The sequence below is a fragment of the Entelurus aequoreus genome, linkage group LG08 (genome assembly GCF_033978785.1).
Source record: "Entelurus aequoreus isolate RoL-2023_Sb linkage group LG08, RoL_Eaeq_v1.1, whole genome shotgun sequence".
Taxonomy (NCBI): Eukaryota; Metazoa; Chordata; class Actinopteri; order Syngnathiformes; family Syngnathidae; genus Entelurus; species Entelurus aequoreus.
In genome coordinates, this window is record NC_084738.1 from 72,526,726 (window position 1) to 72,544,551 (window position 17,826).

Here is a 17,826-nt window from a genome sequence, read left to right on the forward strand (position 1 = left end):
TCAGTCCACGTAGACGGCGAGTGAAAGGCGACACGTGTTTGTGATGGCGAGCAGCAGGAGGGCGGGAGAAGCTGCTGTGGCCACAAACACAACATGGACACTTCATTAGGTACACCATTCTCGTTTCTGCAAAGACATTATAAGCCATTTCACTCATTAACATTCATCACTTTTACTATCATGACATTTCACTCATTAACATTCATCACTTTTACTATCATGACATTTCACTCATTAACATTCATCACTTTTACTATCATGACATTTCACTCATTAACATTCATCACTTTTACTATCATGACATTTCACTCATTAACATTCATCACTTTTACTATCATGACATTTCACTCATTAACATTCATCACTTTTACTATCATGACATTTCACTCATTAACATTCATCACTTTTACTATCATGACATTTCACTCATTAACATTCATCACTTTTACTATCATGACATTTCACTCATTAACATTCATCACTTTTACTATCATGACATTTCACTCATTAACATTCATCACTTTTACTATCATGACATTTCACTCATTAACATTCATCACTTTTACTATCATGACATTTCACTCATTAACATTCATCACTTTTACTATCATGACATTTCACTCATTAACATTCATCACTTTTACTATCATGACATTTCACTCATTAACATTCATCACTTTTACTATCATGACATTTCACTCATTAACATTCATCACTTTTACTATCATGACATTTCACTCATTAACATTCATCACTTTTACTATCATGACATTTCACTCATTAACATTCATCACTTTTACTATCATGACATTTCACTCATTAACATTCATCACTTTTACTATCATGACATTTCACTCATTAACATTCATCACGTTTACTATCATGACATTTCACTCATTAACATTCATCACTTTTACTATCATGACATTTCACTCATTAACATTCATTACTTTTACTATCATGACATTTCACTCATTAACATTCATCACTTTTACTATCATGACATTTCACTCATTAACATTCATCACTTTTACTATCATGACATTTCACTCATTAACATTCATCACTTTTACTATCATGACATTTCACTCATTAACATTCATCACTTTTACTATCATGACATTTCACTCATTAACATTCATCACTTTTACTATCATGACATTTCACTCATTAACATTCATCACTTTTACTATCATGACATTTCACTCATTAACATTCATCACTTTTACTATCATGACATTTCACTCATTAACATTCATCACTTTTACTATCATGACATTTCACTCATTAACATTCATCACTTTTACTATCATGACATTTCACTCATTAACATTCATCACTTTTACTATCATGACATTTCACTCATTAACATTCATCACTTTTACTATCATGACATTTCACTCATTAACATTCATCACTTTTACTATCATGACATTTCACTCATTAACATTCATCACTTTTACTATCATGACATTTCACTCATTAACATTCATCACTTTTACTATCATGACATTTCACTCATTAACATTCATCACTTTTACTATCATGACATTTCACTCATTAACATTCATCACTTTTACTATCATGACATTTCACTCATTAACATTCATCACTTTTACTATCATGACATTTCACTCATTAACATTCATCACTTTTACTATCATGACATTTCACTCATTAACATTCATCACTTTTACTATCATGACATTTCACTCATTAACATTCATCACTTTTACTATCATGACATTTCACTCATTAACATTCATCACGTTTACTATCATGACATTTCACTCATTAACATTCATCACTTTTACTATCATGACATTTCACTCATTAACATTCATTACTTCTACTATCATGACATTTCACTCATTAACATTCATCACTTTTACTATCATGACATTTCACTCATTAACATTCATCACTTTTACTATCATGACATTTCACTCATTAACATTCATCACTTTTACTATCATGACATTTCACTCATTAACATTCATCACTTTTACTATCATGACATTTCACTCATTAACATTCATCCCTTTTACTATCATGACATTTCACTCATTAACATTCATCACTTTTACTATCATGACATTTCACTCATTAACATTCATCACTTTTACTATCATGACATTTCACTCATTAACATTCATCACTTTTACTATCATGACATTTCACTCATTAACATTCATCACTTTTACTATCATGACATTTCACTCATTAACATTCATCACTTTTACTATCATGACATTTCACTCATTAACATTCATCACTTTTACTATCATGACATTTCACTCATTAACATTCATCACTTTTACTATCATGACATTTCACTCATTAACATTCATCACTTTTACTATCATGACATTTCACTCATTAACATTCATCACTTTTACTATCATGACATTTCACTCATTAACATTCATCACTTTTACTATCATGACATTTCACTCATTAACATTCATCACTTTTACTATCATGACATTTCACTCATTAACATTCATCACTTTTACTATCATGACATTTCACTCATTAACATTCATCACTTTTACTATCATGACATTTCACTCATTAACATTCATCACTTTTACTATCATGACATTTCACTCATTAACATTCATCCCTTTGCTATCATGACATTTCACTCATTAACATTCATCACTTTTACTATCATGACATTTCACTCATTAACATTCATCACTTTTACTATCATGACATTTCACTCATTAACATTCATCACTTTTACTATCATGACATTTCACTCATTAACATTCATCACTTTTAGGTGGGTTACAAGGCCGTTAGCGACCCCCGAGCCTCACTTTGGACACCCCTGACTTAAAGGACTACTTATAAACATTTCCTTTGATGACTGAAAGGCGTCACCTGTGACGTGTCCACGGCCGGAGGATCCGTCACCTGTGGAGACAAAACTACTTTAGGCCGATAATGAAATGTCTTATTGCAGTGGTCCCAAACCACCGATTGGTACCGGGCCGCACAAGAAATTAAACAAAAAAAACAAAACAAATTTTTTTTTTTTTTTTTTAAATGTATTTTTGTTTGTTTTTTTTTGTTTTATGAAATCAACATAAAAAACATAACATACACATTATATATCAATATAGATCAATACAGTCTGCAGGGATACAGTCCGTAAGCACACATGATTGTATTTATTTATGTAAAAAAAAAAATATATATTTTTTTTTTTTTACATAAAAACAATTTTTTTTTTTAATTTAATTTTTTTTTTTAATTTTTTTGTTTTTGTTTTTTTTTTGTTTTATGAAATCAACATAAAAAACATAACATATACATTATATATCAATATAGATCAATACAGTCTGCAGGGATACAGTCCGTAAGCACACATGATTGTATTTATTTATGTAAAAAAAAAAAATAATAATATTTTTTTTACATAAATAAATTTTTTTTTTTTTTATTTTTTTTTGGAATTTTTTTTTAAATTTTTTTTATTTTTATGAAATCAACATAAAAAACATAACATATACATAGGATGGGGACATCTCTACGCTGCTGACCCGTCTCCGCTCGGGATGGTTCCCGCTGGCCCCACCATGGACTGGACTTTCGCTGATGTGTTGGACTTTCACAATATTATGTCAGACCCACTCGACACCAAGGATGTCGTTGTGGCTTGTACAGCCCTTTGAGACACTTGTGATTTAGGGCTATATAAATAAACATTGATTGATTGATTGATTGAATATAGATCAATATAGTCTGTAGGGATACAGTCCGTAAGCACGCATGATTGTATTTATTCATGTCAAAAAAAAAAAAAAAATGTTTTAACATAATTAAAAAATTTTTTTTTTTTTTTTTTTTTTTTTTGAAATTTTTTTTTGTTTGTTTTTTTTTGTTTTATGAAATCAACATAAAAAACATAACATATACATTATATATCAATATAGATCAATACAGTCTGCAGGGATACAGTCCGTAAGCACACATGATTGTATTTATTTATGTAAAAAAAAATAAAAATTTTTTTTTTTTTTTACATAAATACATTTTTTTAATTTTTGGAATTTTTATTACTTTTATTTTTTTTTATGAAATCAACATAAAAAACATAACATATACATTATATATCAATATAGATCAATACAGTCTGCAGGGATACAGTCCGTAAGCACACATGATTGTATTTATTTATGTAAAAAAAAAAAAAAAAATTTTTTTTTTTTTTTTTTTGGAAATACACCCCCCCCCCCCTCACCCCCATCCCCCCACCGGTCCGTGGGACAAATTTTCAAGCGTTGACCGGTCCGCAGCTACAAAAAGGTTGGGGACCACTGTCTTATTGGACTGGTTCTACCATCCTGACGTACTGCACCTTTAATGGAGAACTCGGCTGTGAGGACCCCGCCCTTTGGCTCCGCCTTCCATGCCAGTCTGCTGGCCGGACACGGACCCTTTGGAGGGAGGAAAGGAAGAGGTGAAATAACCACTTCCTGTGGGGCGTGCCACGCACACTCACGGCCTGACAGACGAGCCTCTCGCCGTCGCACACGTGGACCTGGCAGTGCAGCCAGACCGTGGACACCTTGTCCTGGCCCTGGAAGCGGAAGGAGCGGAACTTGAAGGTGGAGCGTCCCTCCTTGGCGTTCTCGAAGATGCTGACCGTGTGGTCGGACGGGCAGCTGGCGGAAGTTTGGACGTGAAATATTATTCTTGTTGCTAGGCAGAATTCACAGAATTACTGTAGGTGCACTTATTTCATCATCATTTCAAAATGATTCTCCTCGCTCCGAGGTGGCCAAAGTGCGGCCCCGGGGGGCCACTTGTTAGCGGCGCCTTCTAAAAATACCTTTTTTTTTTTTTTTAAATTAATGAATGGAAAATGAAAAAAGTGTAATAAAAGAGCAAAAAGGTGAAATGCAAGGAGAGAAAGTTGCAATGTAACACAAACTGTTTTTGTCTTTGAAACTGTTGGAAGAATAATAATGAATCAAAATCAATGTTGTTATGAATTATTGACCCATTTAGGGCTCCGAATGATTCACGTCAAATATTACACCCTGAAATGTTTGAGGGGGAAAATATTGCAAGTTTTGTGTTTGGCATAAAAAAGATAAGTTTTGTATGAAAAAAGAGGTAAAAAAAGAAAACACAAAAAACATTTAAAAAATTATAACGAACGAATAGTTGATCTAGAGACTTAAACATTGAAAGGGAAAAAAAATAAAAATAATTTGTAGCCTATTTTTAACACCTTTTGATTGGGGCCCTTTTGGATCCTTGAGAGTTTTAGTGAGATTGTTTATTAACTGTCCTTGATCAAAAAATATGAATTATTGACTTATTTATAGCTCCAATTAATTAACATGAAATATTACACCCTAAAATGTTTTCGGGGGAAAATATTGCAAGTTTTGTGTTTGGCATAAAAATGATAAGTTTTTATGAAAAAAGAGGTAAAAAAAAACAGACAAAAAAAACATTAAAAAAATTATAACGAACAAATAGTTGATCTAGAGACTTAAACATTGAAAGGGAAAAAATAATAGAAATAATAAATAATAACCCTAACCCTTTTGGATCCTTGAGAGTTTTAGTGAGATTGTTTTTTAACTGTCCTTGCTCAAAAAATATGAATTATTGACTTATTTATAGCTCCAATAAATTCACATGAAATATTACACCCTAAAATGTTTTTGGGGGAAAATATTGCAAGTTTTGTGTTTGGCATAAAAATGATAAGTTTTGTATGAGAAAAGAGGTAAAAAAAAAAACAGACAAAAAAACATTTAAAAAAATTATAATGAAGGAATAGTTGATCAAGAGACTTAAAAATAATATTAAAAATAATAATAATAATAATATGTAGCCTATTTTTAACGCCTTTTGATTGGGGCCCTTTTGGATCCTTGAGAGTTTTAGTGAGATTTTTTTTTAACTGTCCTTGCTCAAAAAATATGAATTATTGAAATATTGACCTATTTACAGCTCCAATTAATTCACATCAAATATTACACCCTAAAATGATTTGGGGGGGGGGGGGGGGGGGGAATATTGCAAATTTTGTATTTGGTATACAAATGTTATGTTTTGTATAAAAAAAAGGGTGTACTTTTTTTTTTTTAAATACATTTTAAAAAATTCAATCAATCAATCAATCAATGTTTATTTATATAGCCCTAAATCACAAGTGTCTCAAAGGGGTGTACAAGCCACAACGACATGCTCGGTACAGAGCCCAAAAAATATGAATTATTGAAATATTGACCTATTTACAGTTCCAATTAATTCACATGAAATATTACACCCTAAAATGTTTTGGGGGGAAAATATTGCAAGTTTTGTGTTTGGCATAACAATGATAAGTTTTGTATGAAAAAAGTGTGTAAAAAAAAAAAAACATTTAAAAAAAATTATAAAAACATACTTGACAGATAGTATTCTAGACACTTAAATGTTGAAAGTTAAAAAAAAAAAAAAAAAGATATTAATATGTAGCATATTTTGAACACTTTTTGATTGGAGCCCTTTTGGATCCTTGAGAGTTTTAGTGAGATTGTTTTTTAACTGTCCTTGCTCAAAAAATATGAATTATTGACTTATTTATAGCTTCAATTAATTCACATGAAATATTACACCCTAAAATTATTTCGGGGGAAAATATTGCAAATTGTGTATTTGGCATAAAAATGTTAAGTTTTGTATGAAAAAAGGATGTAAAAAAACAAGCAAAAAACATTTAAAAAAATTATAAAAACATACTTGATGGATAGTTGATCTAGAGACTTAAATGTTGAAAGTTAAAAAAAAGTAGCATATTTTGAACACTTTTTGATTTGGGCTCTTTTGGATCCTTGAGAACTTTATTGAGATTTATTTTTAACTGTCCTTGCTCAAAAAATATGAATTATTGAATTATTTAAGGCTCCAGTTACATCACATCAAATATTGAACTGAAAATTTTAGATTTTGTGTTTTTTGCCATAAAAAAACAATGTTTTCTTTAACCAAAAGGGCATAAAACATAAAAAAAACAACAACATTCTTTTAACTTTAGATTTGAAGTTGATATACAGATTTAAGCCTGAAAAAATCATTTAAAACATTTATATGCACGTACAACACTTAAAACTTTTAGCATAACAGTATGTGGAATTAAATTATGGAATGGATTAAGTAAAGAAGTTAAAAATTGTACTGACATGATCCAGTTTAAGAGGTTGTTTAAATTAATAGTGCTTACAAAGTACAAAGAAGAAGAATTATGAGAAAAACTTCCAACCTTATTGAAAATATTCTTCATCTCAGTATGTTAATAATGACTGAATTAATTAATTACATATTACAAACTGTTGTATATACTAATTCATAGATGTTATTTTATTATATAAAAAGGTCAGTAAATGATTTTATATAATTGTAAATGCTTCGAAGTGGGAAAGGGGTAGGATTAAATAAGCTTTGCTTCTTCCTACTCCTTTTCGGGCATGATGTAAATGAAATGATATGAAATTGTGTGATGTATTATGATGTAAATGTGTTCATGTTCCAAATAAACTAAAAGAAAGAAAGAAAGAAAGAAAGAAAAGAAGCCTTAAAAATAATATATAACTCATTTTAAAAATAGTATAAAGTGAAATAGAAAGTTAAAAAAAAAGGTAAAATAACTATAAATAGAAGGTAAAAGGTAAATAGAAGATAAAAAAAATTAATATAAAAAGGAAAATAAGTTTAATAGAAGGTAAATAAAAGGTTAAAAAAAGTTAAATAGAAAGTTTTAAGAAGGTAAACACGATAAAAAAGGAATATAAGAGGTAAAATAAGTTTAATAGAATGTAAATAAAAGGTTAAAAAAAGTTGAATAGAAAGTTTTAAGAAGGTAAACACGATAAAAAAGGAATATAAGAGGTAAAATAAGTTTAATAGAATGTAAATAAAAGGTAAAAAAAAATTCAATAGAAGGTGAAAGAAGGTAAACACAATAAAAAAGGAATATAAAAGGTAAAAAAAGGGTGAAAGAGGGCCTAAGAACGTAAATAAAAAGTAATGAAGACAATGATGAGTAGAATTGATATTGAATTTCAGCTATTTTCTGTCAAATAAACCTGGAGAATATAAAACTGGGGGGCTCAAACACATTTTAGCCCAGGGGCCACATGGAGGAACATCTATCCCCATGGACAGATCAAATCATGGCATGACAACTTCAAAATACCACAACTTCTTGACAAAACATTTCAAGTTAGGTGAAACATCTGAGGAGTTTCAAAAGCACCTTGAAGAAGACTTGGACTTGGACTTGGACTTGATCTCAGCGTATCGACACAGGAACTACACTGAAGTCATAAACCATCCAGGATGGAACACAACACTCAATGAAGCTCACATTAAAATGCAACGACCTCATTTGTCATTTCCATTGCTCACTTTCGTTGAAAGCCATCAATTTTCACAGAACTAAACAAATGTGCAGCATTTTACTCCTTTATTTTACGTTGGGTGGAAGAGGAGGAGTCACAGCCCAGCTTTACTGTACCTCTCCCTGGGATGCTTTAGGGTTGTCTACATACCAATATTTTAGTACCGCTACCAAAATGTATTTCCATACTTTTCTAAATAAAGGGGATGAATTTTTTTCAAACGAAAGAAGATGTGATGCCAAAAAATGTAGACATAATCATAGTAGTATCGACTAGATACGCTCCTGTACTTGGTATCATTACAGTGGATGTTGGGAAAAAATTATTTTGATATTTTTCGGTACTTTTCGATACTTTTCTAAATAAAGGGGAGCACAAAAAATGTCGTTATTGTAACAACAAATGTTAGTGTACATGAAACATATGTTTATTATTGTCATTTAGTCCTTCAATAAAATAGTCAACTTGTCTTTTAGTAGGAAGTAAACAAACAAAGACTCCTAATTAGTCTGCAGTAACATATTGTGTCATTTATACACCTATTATTTTGTACACATTATGAGGGACAAACTGTAAAAAATGATTATTAATCTACTTTACTGTCAATATCTGCTTATTTTCTGTTTGAACATGTTCTATCTACACTTCTGTTCAAATGTAATAATCACTTATTCTTCTCTTCTTTCATACTTGACATTAGTTTTGGACGATACCACACATTTAGGCATCGATCTGATACCATGTAGTTACAGGATCATACAATAAAATATAATACCTAATAAACCAATAATAATATGGTTAATAAATACGGATGTAAAGGGTAGGTGTCACGCTGTTTTCTGTTTGAACATGTTCTATCTACACTTCTGTTCAAATGTAATAATCACTTATTCTTCTCTTCTTTCATACTTTACATTACTTTTGGATGATACCACACATTAGGTATCAATCCGATACCAAGTAGTTACAGGATCATACATTGGTCATATTCAAAGTCCGCATGTGTCCAGGGACATATTTACTGACTTTATAAACATTACATGAATTAATACATTTAGTGACGATAAAAAATATCGATGTAATCATAGTAGTATCGACTAAATACGCTCTTGTACTTGGTATCATTACAGTGGATGTCAGGTGTAGATCCACCCATGGTGTTTGTTTACATTGTGACGGCGGTGAGCTATTGTATCCTCCTACGGTGTGTAGTGAAGCATGTTTAGCTATTCCTCCTCCTCCAGTGATAATGGTACTTGTAAGAAACTCACTTTATTTGTCGCCATGGAGAACAGGATTAGTGATTTAGAAGTAATTCCTCACACAAATTGAGTATTAAACCTTCTCTGCTGGATCTTCTCGTCACGCCACCGGGACTAAAAGGTAAGGCCGTGGTGAAGGTACCTGTTGATGATGAGGCTCCACCTCTTCCTGTCGGTGGAGTAAGGTGTGGGCGTGGCCCAGCAGTTGGCGACGACCACTTTGAACCTGCTGCTGAGTCCTTTGGCCTCCACGCCGATGAAGACGTCCGAGCCGATCTCGGAGGTGTCGATCACGTAGGGCGCCTCCTTGGCGTACAAGAACTTGGCGTTCTGGAGAACACATTCATTTCACCTCTGACCTCGGCCCGGCGTGCACAGGGGGGGGGGGGGGGGCGGGACTCACCGTGAACACGCCCAGAGACAACTGGGACATAAACGTGCCCGACGTGCCGTTGTTGACGTAGACGGTCGCCACTCTGGAAGAAGCAGACGGTGGAGTCCGAACACTGCCAGTCTTTGTGTCAACGTCTTTCTCACCTGCGGCGGCGGGCGGGCGGGCGGGCGGGATCTTACCTCTGGCTGAAGACGGCGTTGTTGACCAGGTAGGAGGCTGGGTACACGCAGCTGAAGGTGTAGTTGACCGGCTGGTTCCGGAGAGTCAGCGACGTGTCGTTGGACACCACCCAGTTGTAGAAGACGTACTTGGCGTCTTTGCCTGGGATGTACTGTCAGGGACACCTCAACCAATCAACTACTCCTTAAACACCTGGGATGTACTGTCAGGGACACCTCAACCAATCAACTACACCTTAAACACCTGGGATGTACTGTCAGGGACACCTCAACCAATCAACTAGTCCTTAAACACCTGGGATGTACTGTCAGGGACACCTCAACCAATCAACTACTCCTTAAACACCTGGGATGTACTGTCAGGGACACCCCAACCAATCAACTACTCCTTAAACACCTGGGATGTACTGACAGGGACACCTCAACCAATCAACTAGTCCTTAAACACCTGGGATGTACTGTCAGGGACACCTCAACCAATCAACTAGTCCTTAAACACCTGGGATGTACTGTCAGTGACACCTCAACCAATCAACTACTTAAAGACCTGGGATGTACTGTCAGGGACACCTCAACCAATCAACTACTCCTTAAACACCTGGGATGTACTGTCAGGGACACCTCAACCAATCAACTACTCCTTAAACACCTGGGATGTACTGACAGGGACACCTCAACCAATCAACTACTTAAAGACCTGGGATGTACTGTCAGGGACACCTCAACCAATCAACTACTCCTTAAACACCTGGGATGTACTGTCAGGGACACCTCAACCAATCAACTACTCCTTAAACACCTGGGATGTACTGTCAGGGACACCTCAACCAATCAACTAGTCCTTAAACACCTGGGATGTACTGTCAGGGACACCTCAACCAATCAACTAGTCCTTAAACACCTGGGATGTACTGTCAGGGACACCTCAACCAATCAACTAGTCCTTAAACACCTGGGATGTACTGTCAGGGACACCTCAACCAATCAACTACACCTTAAACACCTGGGATGTACTGACAGGGACACCTCAACCAATCAACTAGTCCTTAAACACCTGGGATGTACTGTCAGGGACACCTCAACCAATCAACTAGTCCTTAAACACCTGGGATGTACTGTCAGGGATACCTCAACCAATCAACTACTCCTTAAACACCTGGGATGTACTGACAGGGACACCTCAACCAATCAACTAATCCTTAAACACCTGGGATGTACTGTCAGGGACACCTCAACCAATCAACAACTCCTTAAACACCTGGGATGTACTGTCAGGGACACCTCAACCAATCAACAACTCCTTAAACACCTGGGATGTACTGGCAGGGACACCTAAACCAATCAACTACTCCTTAAACACCTGGGATGTACTGACAGGGACACCTCAACCAATCAACTAGTCCTTAAACACCTGGGATGTACTGTCAGGGACACCTCAACCAATCAACTACTTAAACACCTGGGATGTACTGGCAGGGACACCTCAACCAATCAACTAGTCCTTAAACACCTGGGATGTACTGTCAGGGACACCTCAACCAATCAACTAGTCCTTAAACACCTGGGATGTACTGTCAGGGACACCTCAACCAATCAACTACTCCTTAAACACCTGGGATGTACTGTCAGGGACACCTCAACCAATCAACTACTCCTTAAACACCTGGGATGTACTGTCAGGGACACCTCAACCAATCAACTACTCCTTAAACACCTGGGATGTACTGACAGGGACACCTCAACCAATCAACTAGTCCTTAAACACCTGGGATGTACTGTCAGGGACACCTCAACCAATCAACTAGTCCTTAAACACCTGGGATGTACTGTCAGGGATACCTCAACCAATCAACTACTCCTTAAACACCTGGGATGTACTGTCAGGGACACCTCAACCAATCAACAACTCCTTAAACACCTGGGATGTACTGTCAGGGACACCTCAACCAATCAACTAGTCCTTAAACACCTGGGATGTACTGTCAGGGACACCTCAACCAATCAACTACTCCTTAAACACCTGGGATGTACTGACAGGGACACCTCAACCAATCAACTAGTCCTTAAACACCTGGGATGTACTGTCAGGGACACCTCAACCAATCAACTACTTAAACACCTGGGATGTACTGGCAGGGACACCTCAACCAATCAACTAGTCCTTAAACACCTGGGATGTACTGTCAGGGACACCTCAACCAATCAACTAGTCCTTAAACACCTGGGATGTACTGTCAGGGACACCTCAACCAATCAACTACTCCTTAAACACCTGGGATGTACTGTCAGGGACACCTCAACCAATCAACTACTCCTTAAACACCTGGGATGTACTGTCAGGGACACCTCAACCAATCAACTACTCCTTAAACACCTGGGATGTACTGACAGGGACACCTCAACCAATCAACTAGTCCTTAAACACCTGGGATGTACTGTCAGGGACACCTCAACCAATCAACTAGTCCTTAAACACCTGGGATGTACTGTCAGGGACACCTCAACCAATCAACTACTCCTTAAACACCTGGGATGTACTGTCAGGGACACCTCAACCAATCAACTACTCCTTAAACACCTGGGATGTACTGACAGGGACACCTCAACCAATCAACTAGTCCTTAAACACCTGGGATGTACTGTCAGGGACACCTCAACCAATCAACTAGTCCTTAAACACCTGGGATGTACTGACAGGGACACCTCAACCAATCAACTACTCCTTAAACACCTGGGATGTACTGACAGGGACACCTCAACCAATCAACTAGTCCTTAAACACCTGGGATGTACTGTCAGGGACACCTCAACCAATCAACTAGTCCTTAAACACCTGGGATGTACTGTCAGGGACACCTCAACCAATCAACTACTACTTAAACACCTGGGATGTACTGTCAGGGACACCTCAACCAATCAACTAGTCCTTAAACACCTGGGATGTACTGTCAGGGACACCTCAACCAATCAACTACACCTTAAACACCTGGGATGTACTGTCAGGGACACCTCAACCAATCAACTACACCTTAAACACCTGGGATGTACTGTCAGGGACACCTCAACCAATCAACTAGTCCTTAAACACCTGGGATGTACTGTCAGGGACACCTCAACCAATCAACTACTCCTTAAACACCTGGGATGTACTGACAGGGACACCTCAACCAATCAACTAGTCCTTAAACACCTGGGATGTACTGTCAGGGACACCTCAACCAATCAACTACACCTTAAACACCTGGGATGTACTGTCAGGGACACCTCAACCAATCAACTACTCCTTAAACACCTGGGATGTACTGTCAGGGACACCTCAACCAATCAACAACTCCTTAAACACCTGGGATGTACTGACAGGGACACCTCAACCAATCAACTACTCCTTAAACACCTGGGATGTACTGTCAGGGACACCTCAACCAATCAACTACTCCTTAAACACCTGGGATGTACTGGCAGGGACACCTCAACCAATCAACTACTCCTTAAACACCTGGGATGTACTGACAGGGACACCTCAACCAATCAACTAGTCCTTAAACACCTGGGATGTACTGTCAGGGACACCTCAACCAATCAACTAGTCCTTAAACACCTGGGATGTACTGTCAGGGACACCTCAACCAATCAACTACTCCTTAAACACCTGGGATGTACTGTCAGGGACACCCCAACCAATCAACTACTCCTTAAACACCTGGGATGTACTGACAGGGACACCTCAACCAATCAACTAGTCCTTAAACACCTGGGATGTACTGTCAGGGACACCTCAACCAATCAACTAGTCCTTAAACACCTGGGATGTACTGTCAGTGACACCTCAACCAATCAACTACTTAAAGACCTGGGATGTACTGTCAGGGACACCTCAACCAATCAACTACTCCTTAAACACCTGGGATGTACTGACAGGGACACCTCAACCAATCAACTACTTAAAGACCTGGGATGTACTGTCAGGGACACCTCAACCAATCAACTACTCCTTAAACACCTGGGATGTACTGTCAGGGACACCTCAACCAATCAACTACTCCTTAAACACCTGGGATGTACTGTCAGGGACACCTCAACCAATCAACTAGTCCTTAAACACCTGGGATGTACTGTCAGGGACACCTCAACCAATCAACTAGTCCTTAAACACCTGGGATGTACTGTCAGGGACACCTCAACCAATCAACTAGTCCTTAAACACCTGGGATGTACTGTCAGGGACACCTCAACCAATCAACTACACCTTAAACACCTGGGATGTACTGACAGGGACACCTCAACCAATCAACTAGTCCTTAAACACCTGGGATGTACTGTCAGGGACACCTCAACCAATCAACTAGTCCTTAAACACCTGGGATGTACTGTCAGGGATACCTCAACCAATCAACTACTCCTTAAACACCTGGGATGTACTGTCAGGGACACCTCAACCAATCAACAACTCCTTAAACACCTGGGATGTACTGTCAGGGACACCTCAACCAATCAACTAGTCCTTAAACACCTGGGATGTACTGTCAGGGACACCTCAACCAATCAACTACTCCTTAAACACCTGGGATGTACTGACAGGGACACCTCAACCAATCAACTAGTCCTTAAACACCTGGGATGTACTGTCAGGGACACCTCAACCAATCAACTACTTAAACACCTGGGATGTACTGGCAGGGACACCTCAACCAATCAACTAGTCCTTAAACACCTGGGATGTACTGTCAGGGACACCTCAACCAATCAACTAGTCCTTAAACACCTGGGATGTACTGTCAGGGACACCTCAACCAATCAACTACTTAAACACCTGGGATGTACTGTCAGGGACACCTCAACCAATCAACTACTCCTTAAACACCTGGGATGTACTGTCAGGGACACCTCAACCAATCAACTACTCCTTAAACACCTGGGATGTACTGACAGGGACACCTCAACCAATCAACTAGTCCTTAAACACCTGGGATGTACTGTCAGGGACACCTCAACCAATCAACTAGTCCTTAAACACCTGGGATGTACTGTCAGGGACACCTCAACCAATCAACTACTCCTTAAACACCTGGGATGTACTGTCAGGGACACCTCAACCAATCAACTACTCCTTAAACACCTGGGATGTACTGACAGGGACACCTCAACCAATCAACTAGTCCTTAAACACCTGGGATGTACTGTCAGGGACACCTCAACCAATCAACTAGTCCTTAAACACCTGGGATGTACTGTCAGGGACACCTCAACCAATCAACTACTCCTTAAACACCTGGGATGTACTGTCAGTGACACCTCAACCAATCAACTACTTAAAGACCTGGGATGTACTGTCAGGGACACCTCAACCAATCAACTACTCCTTAAACACCTGGGATGTACTGTCAGGGACACCTCAACCAATCAACTACTCCTTAAACACCTGGGATGTACTGACAGGGACACCTCAACCAATCAACCAGTCCTTAAACACCTGGGATGTACTGTCAGGGACACCTCAACCAATCAACTACTCCTTAAACACCTGGGATGTACTGTCAGGGACACCTCAACCAATCAACAACTCGGCAAAAAGCCATTATCGGACATCCCTATTTATTATTATATATTCTCTATGACCTATGGAAAATAAGGACGAGGAAAAGAACTATTTTCTGAAGGTTTAGTGGCAGGAAGTTACAGCTGTGCTCTAAAGGGTGAGCGCGGCTAAGGTGGTGTGGTTTGAGCGGTCTTGGTAGGTGCGTGCAGCTAGCATCATTTACAAGAAAAAATGTTTTAAAAACTGTCAAGGTGACTTTTCCTCTTTTATCCACACTTTCTTCATGTTGACGTTCTCTTCTCACTCAATCAACCGCCAGATAACCAAACCTGACAGTTGATACTGTCACCCGATTGGCTGTCAGCGTGTCCCTCCCACTGATCAGTCGTCACTTCCTGCGTTGCTAGGTTACCAGAGAGCGCGTGCCTTTGTTCATGCAACCAACCTTGCTTCCATGCTTCACCTTTTTTCCGGTAAATATTAAAAGGCAAAGGGGGATCCAAAATGGCCCCCGATTTGCACTTTGACAAAAGGTGACACGTGAGACTTTAAATCCCAGGTTCAAGCATGAGAATTTGTGGCGATTGGCAGGTCAGAGTGAGTGGACCGCCCCCCCCGCCATGACCTTGTTTGGGTGTGCAGCAGCAGTCCAAACACCACAGCGTGGTCTCACAGCGATGGTCTGACTGTGTGGGCCAGATATGTCTTTGAACTTTTGCTGTGTTTCTCAAACGCTCCACGCCTCAGACCTCCGCCAACTGTTCCAAGTAGCGTGGAACAACGACGTGTGTGAGGCTACTTCCTGCTACACCAGGGGTGGGCAATTAATTTTTACCGAGCAACCCGAGCACTGCTGGAGGGCCACACCGACAATATTTCAATTCAATTTTGCTCAAATTATTTTTGATATACCGTAAGATAGATAATAATAATATTTTCATTTAACCTAACTTATCTTTATACATAAGCAGATGGCTTTTGATGGTTTTATTTTTAAGACTTTCTTACACAACACTTCCTGATGTATAATACAATGCAAAAATGTCCATTTCTGTCACTTTATCCTGCATCCTCTTTGTTGTGAACGTAGCACGCCTGCAAGGTGATTGGTGAAGAAGGAGGAAGCGTTGCTGTTGCGGAAATGAGGAGTGAGGATAGACGTGCGTGTGGAAAGAACAAGATAAGTTGAGCTGTGTTAGTATAGCATGCTCAATAAAAGTTTAAAAAGAGCATCAGACTTGGTGTGCACTTCTTCTGGACGCTACAATTGGTGTCAGAAGTGGGATGAAATGCCTCCCAGTTCGCATTGCCATCAAACCTGGGAGTCTTCATTGAGGGCGGAATCACCCGTGGCAAGCAGCGTGGCTGCACCTGTAAACGCTGTCTCTCTCTCTCTCTCTCTCTCTCTCTCTCTCTCTCTCTCTCTCTCTCTCTCTCTCTCTCTCTCTCTCTCTCTCTCTCTCTTTACGGCGAGCTCCTCACGTAGCACGATGACGTAGCACAGTGGTCCCCAACCTTTTTGTAGCTGAGGACCGGGCAACGCTTGAAAATTTGTCCCGCGGACCGGGGGTTGGGGGGGAATTTTTTTTTTTTTTTTTTTTTTTTTTTTTCATAAAGAAATACAATCATGTGTGCTTACGGACTGTATCCCTGCAGATTATATTGATCTACATTGATATATAATGTATAAAATGTGTTTTTCTATGTTGATTTAATTTTAAAAAAAATAAAAATAAAAAAAATAAAAAATAAAAAATTCTGGTACCAATCGGTACCGGTCCGCGGCCCGGTACCGATTGGTACCAGAAATTATTTATTTATTTATTTTTTTTGTCAGTGGCCCGGTGGTTGGGGGCCACTGATGTAGCACACAGACAGTGCAGTATGCGCAAAGTTTTACTTCTGCCACCAATTGTAGCGTCCAGAAGAAGTGCACACCAAGTCTGACGCTCTTATTGAGCAAGCTATACTAACACAGCTCAACTGATCTCGTTCCTTCCACACGCACGTCTATCCTCACTCCTCATTTCCGCAACTCGAG

General features: G+C 38.2%; 1 protein-coding gene across 1 annotated transcript in view; it reads right to left on the reverse strand.

Annotated features, from left to right (window-relative positions):
* tectb (tectorin beta) overlaps positions 1 to 17,826 on the reverse strand; it is a 31,799-nt gene continuing 13,973 nt past the window's right edge. Inside the window, exons 3-8 of the mRNA XM_062057520.1 lie at positions 10,250 to 10,401; positions 10,080 to 10,152; positions 9,819 to 10,006; positions 4,514 to 4,676; positions 4,352 to 4,448; positions 1 to 74 (exon numbers count right to left, since the gene is read on the reverse strand). Coding sequence (XP_061913504.1) covers positions 1 to 74; positions 4,352 to 4,448; positions 4,514 to 4,676; positions 9,819 to 10,006; positions 10,080 to 10,152; positions 10,250 to 10,401 — 747 coding nt within the window. The remainder of the gene's footprint in view (positions 75 to 4,351; positions 4,449 to 4,513; positions 4,677 to 9,818; positions 10,007 to 10,079; positions 10,153 to 10,249; positions 10,402 to 17,826) is intronic.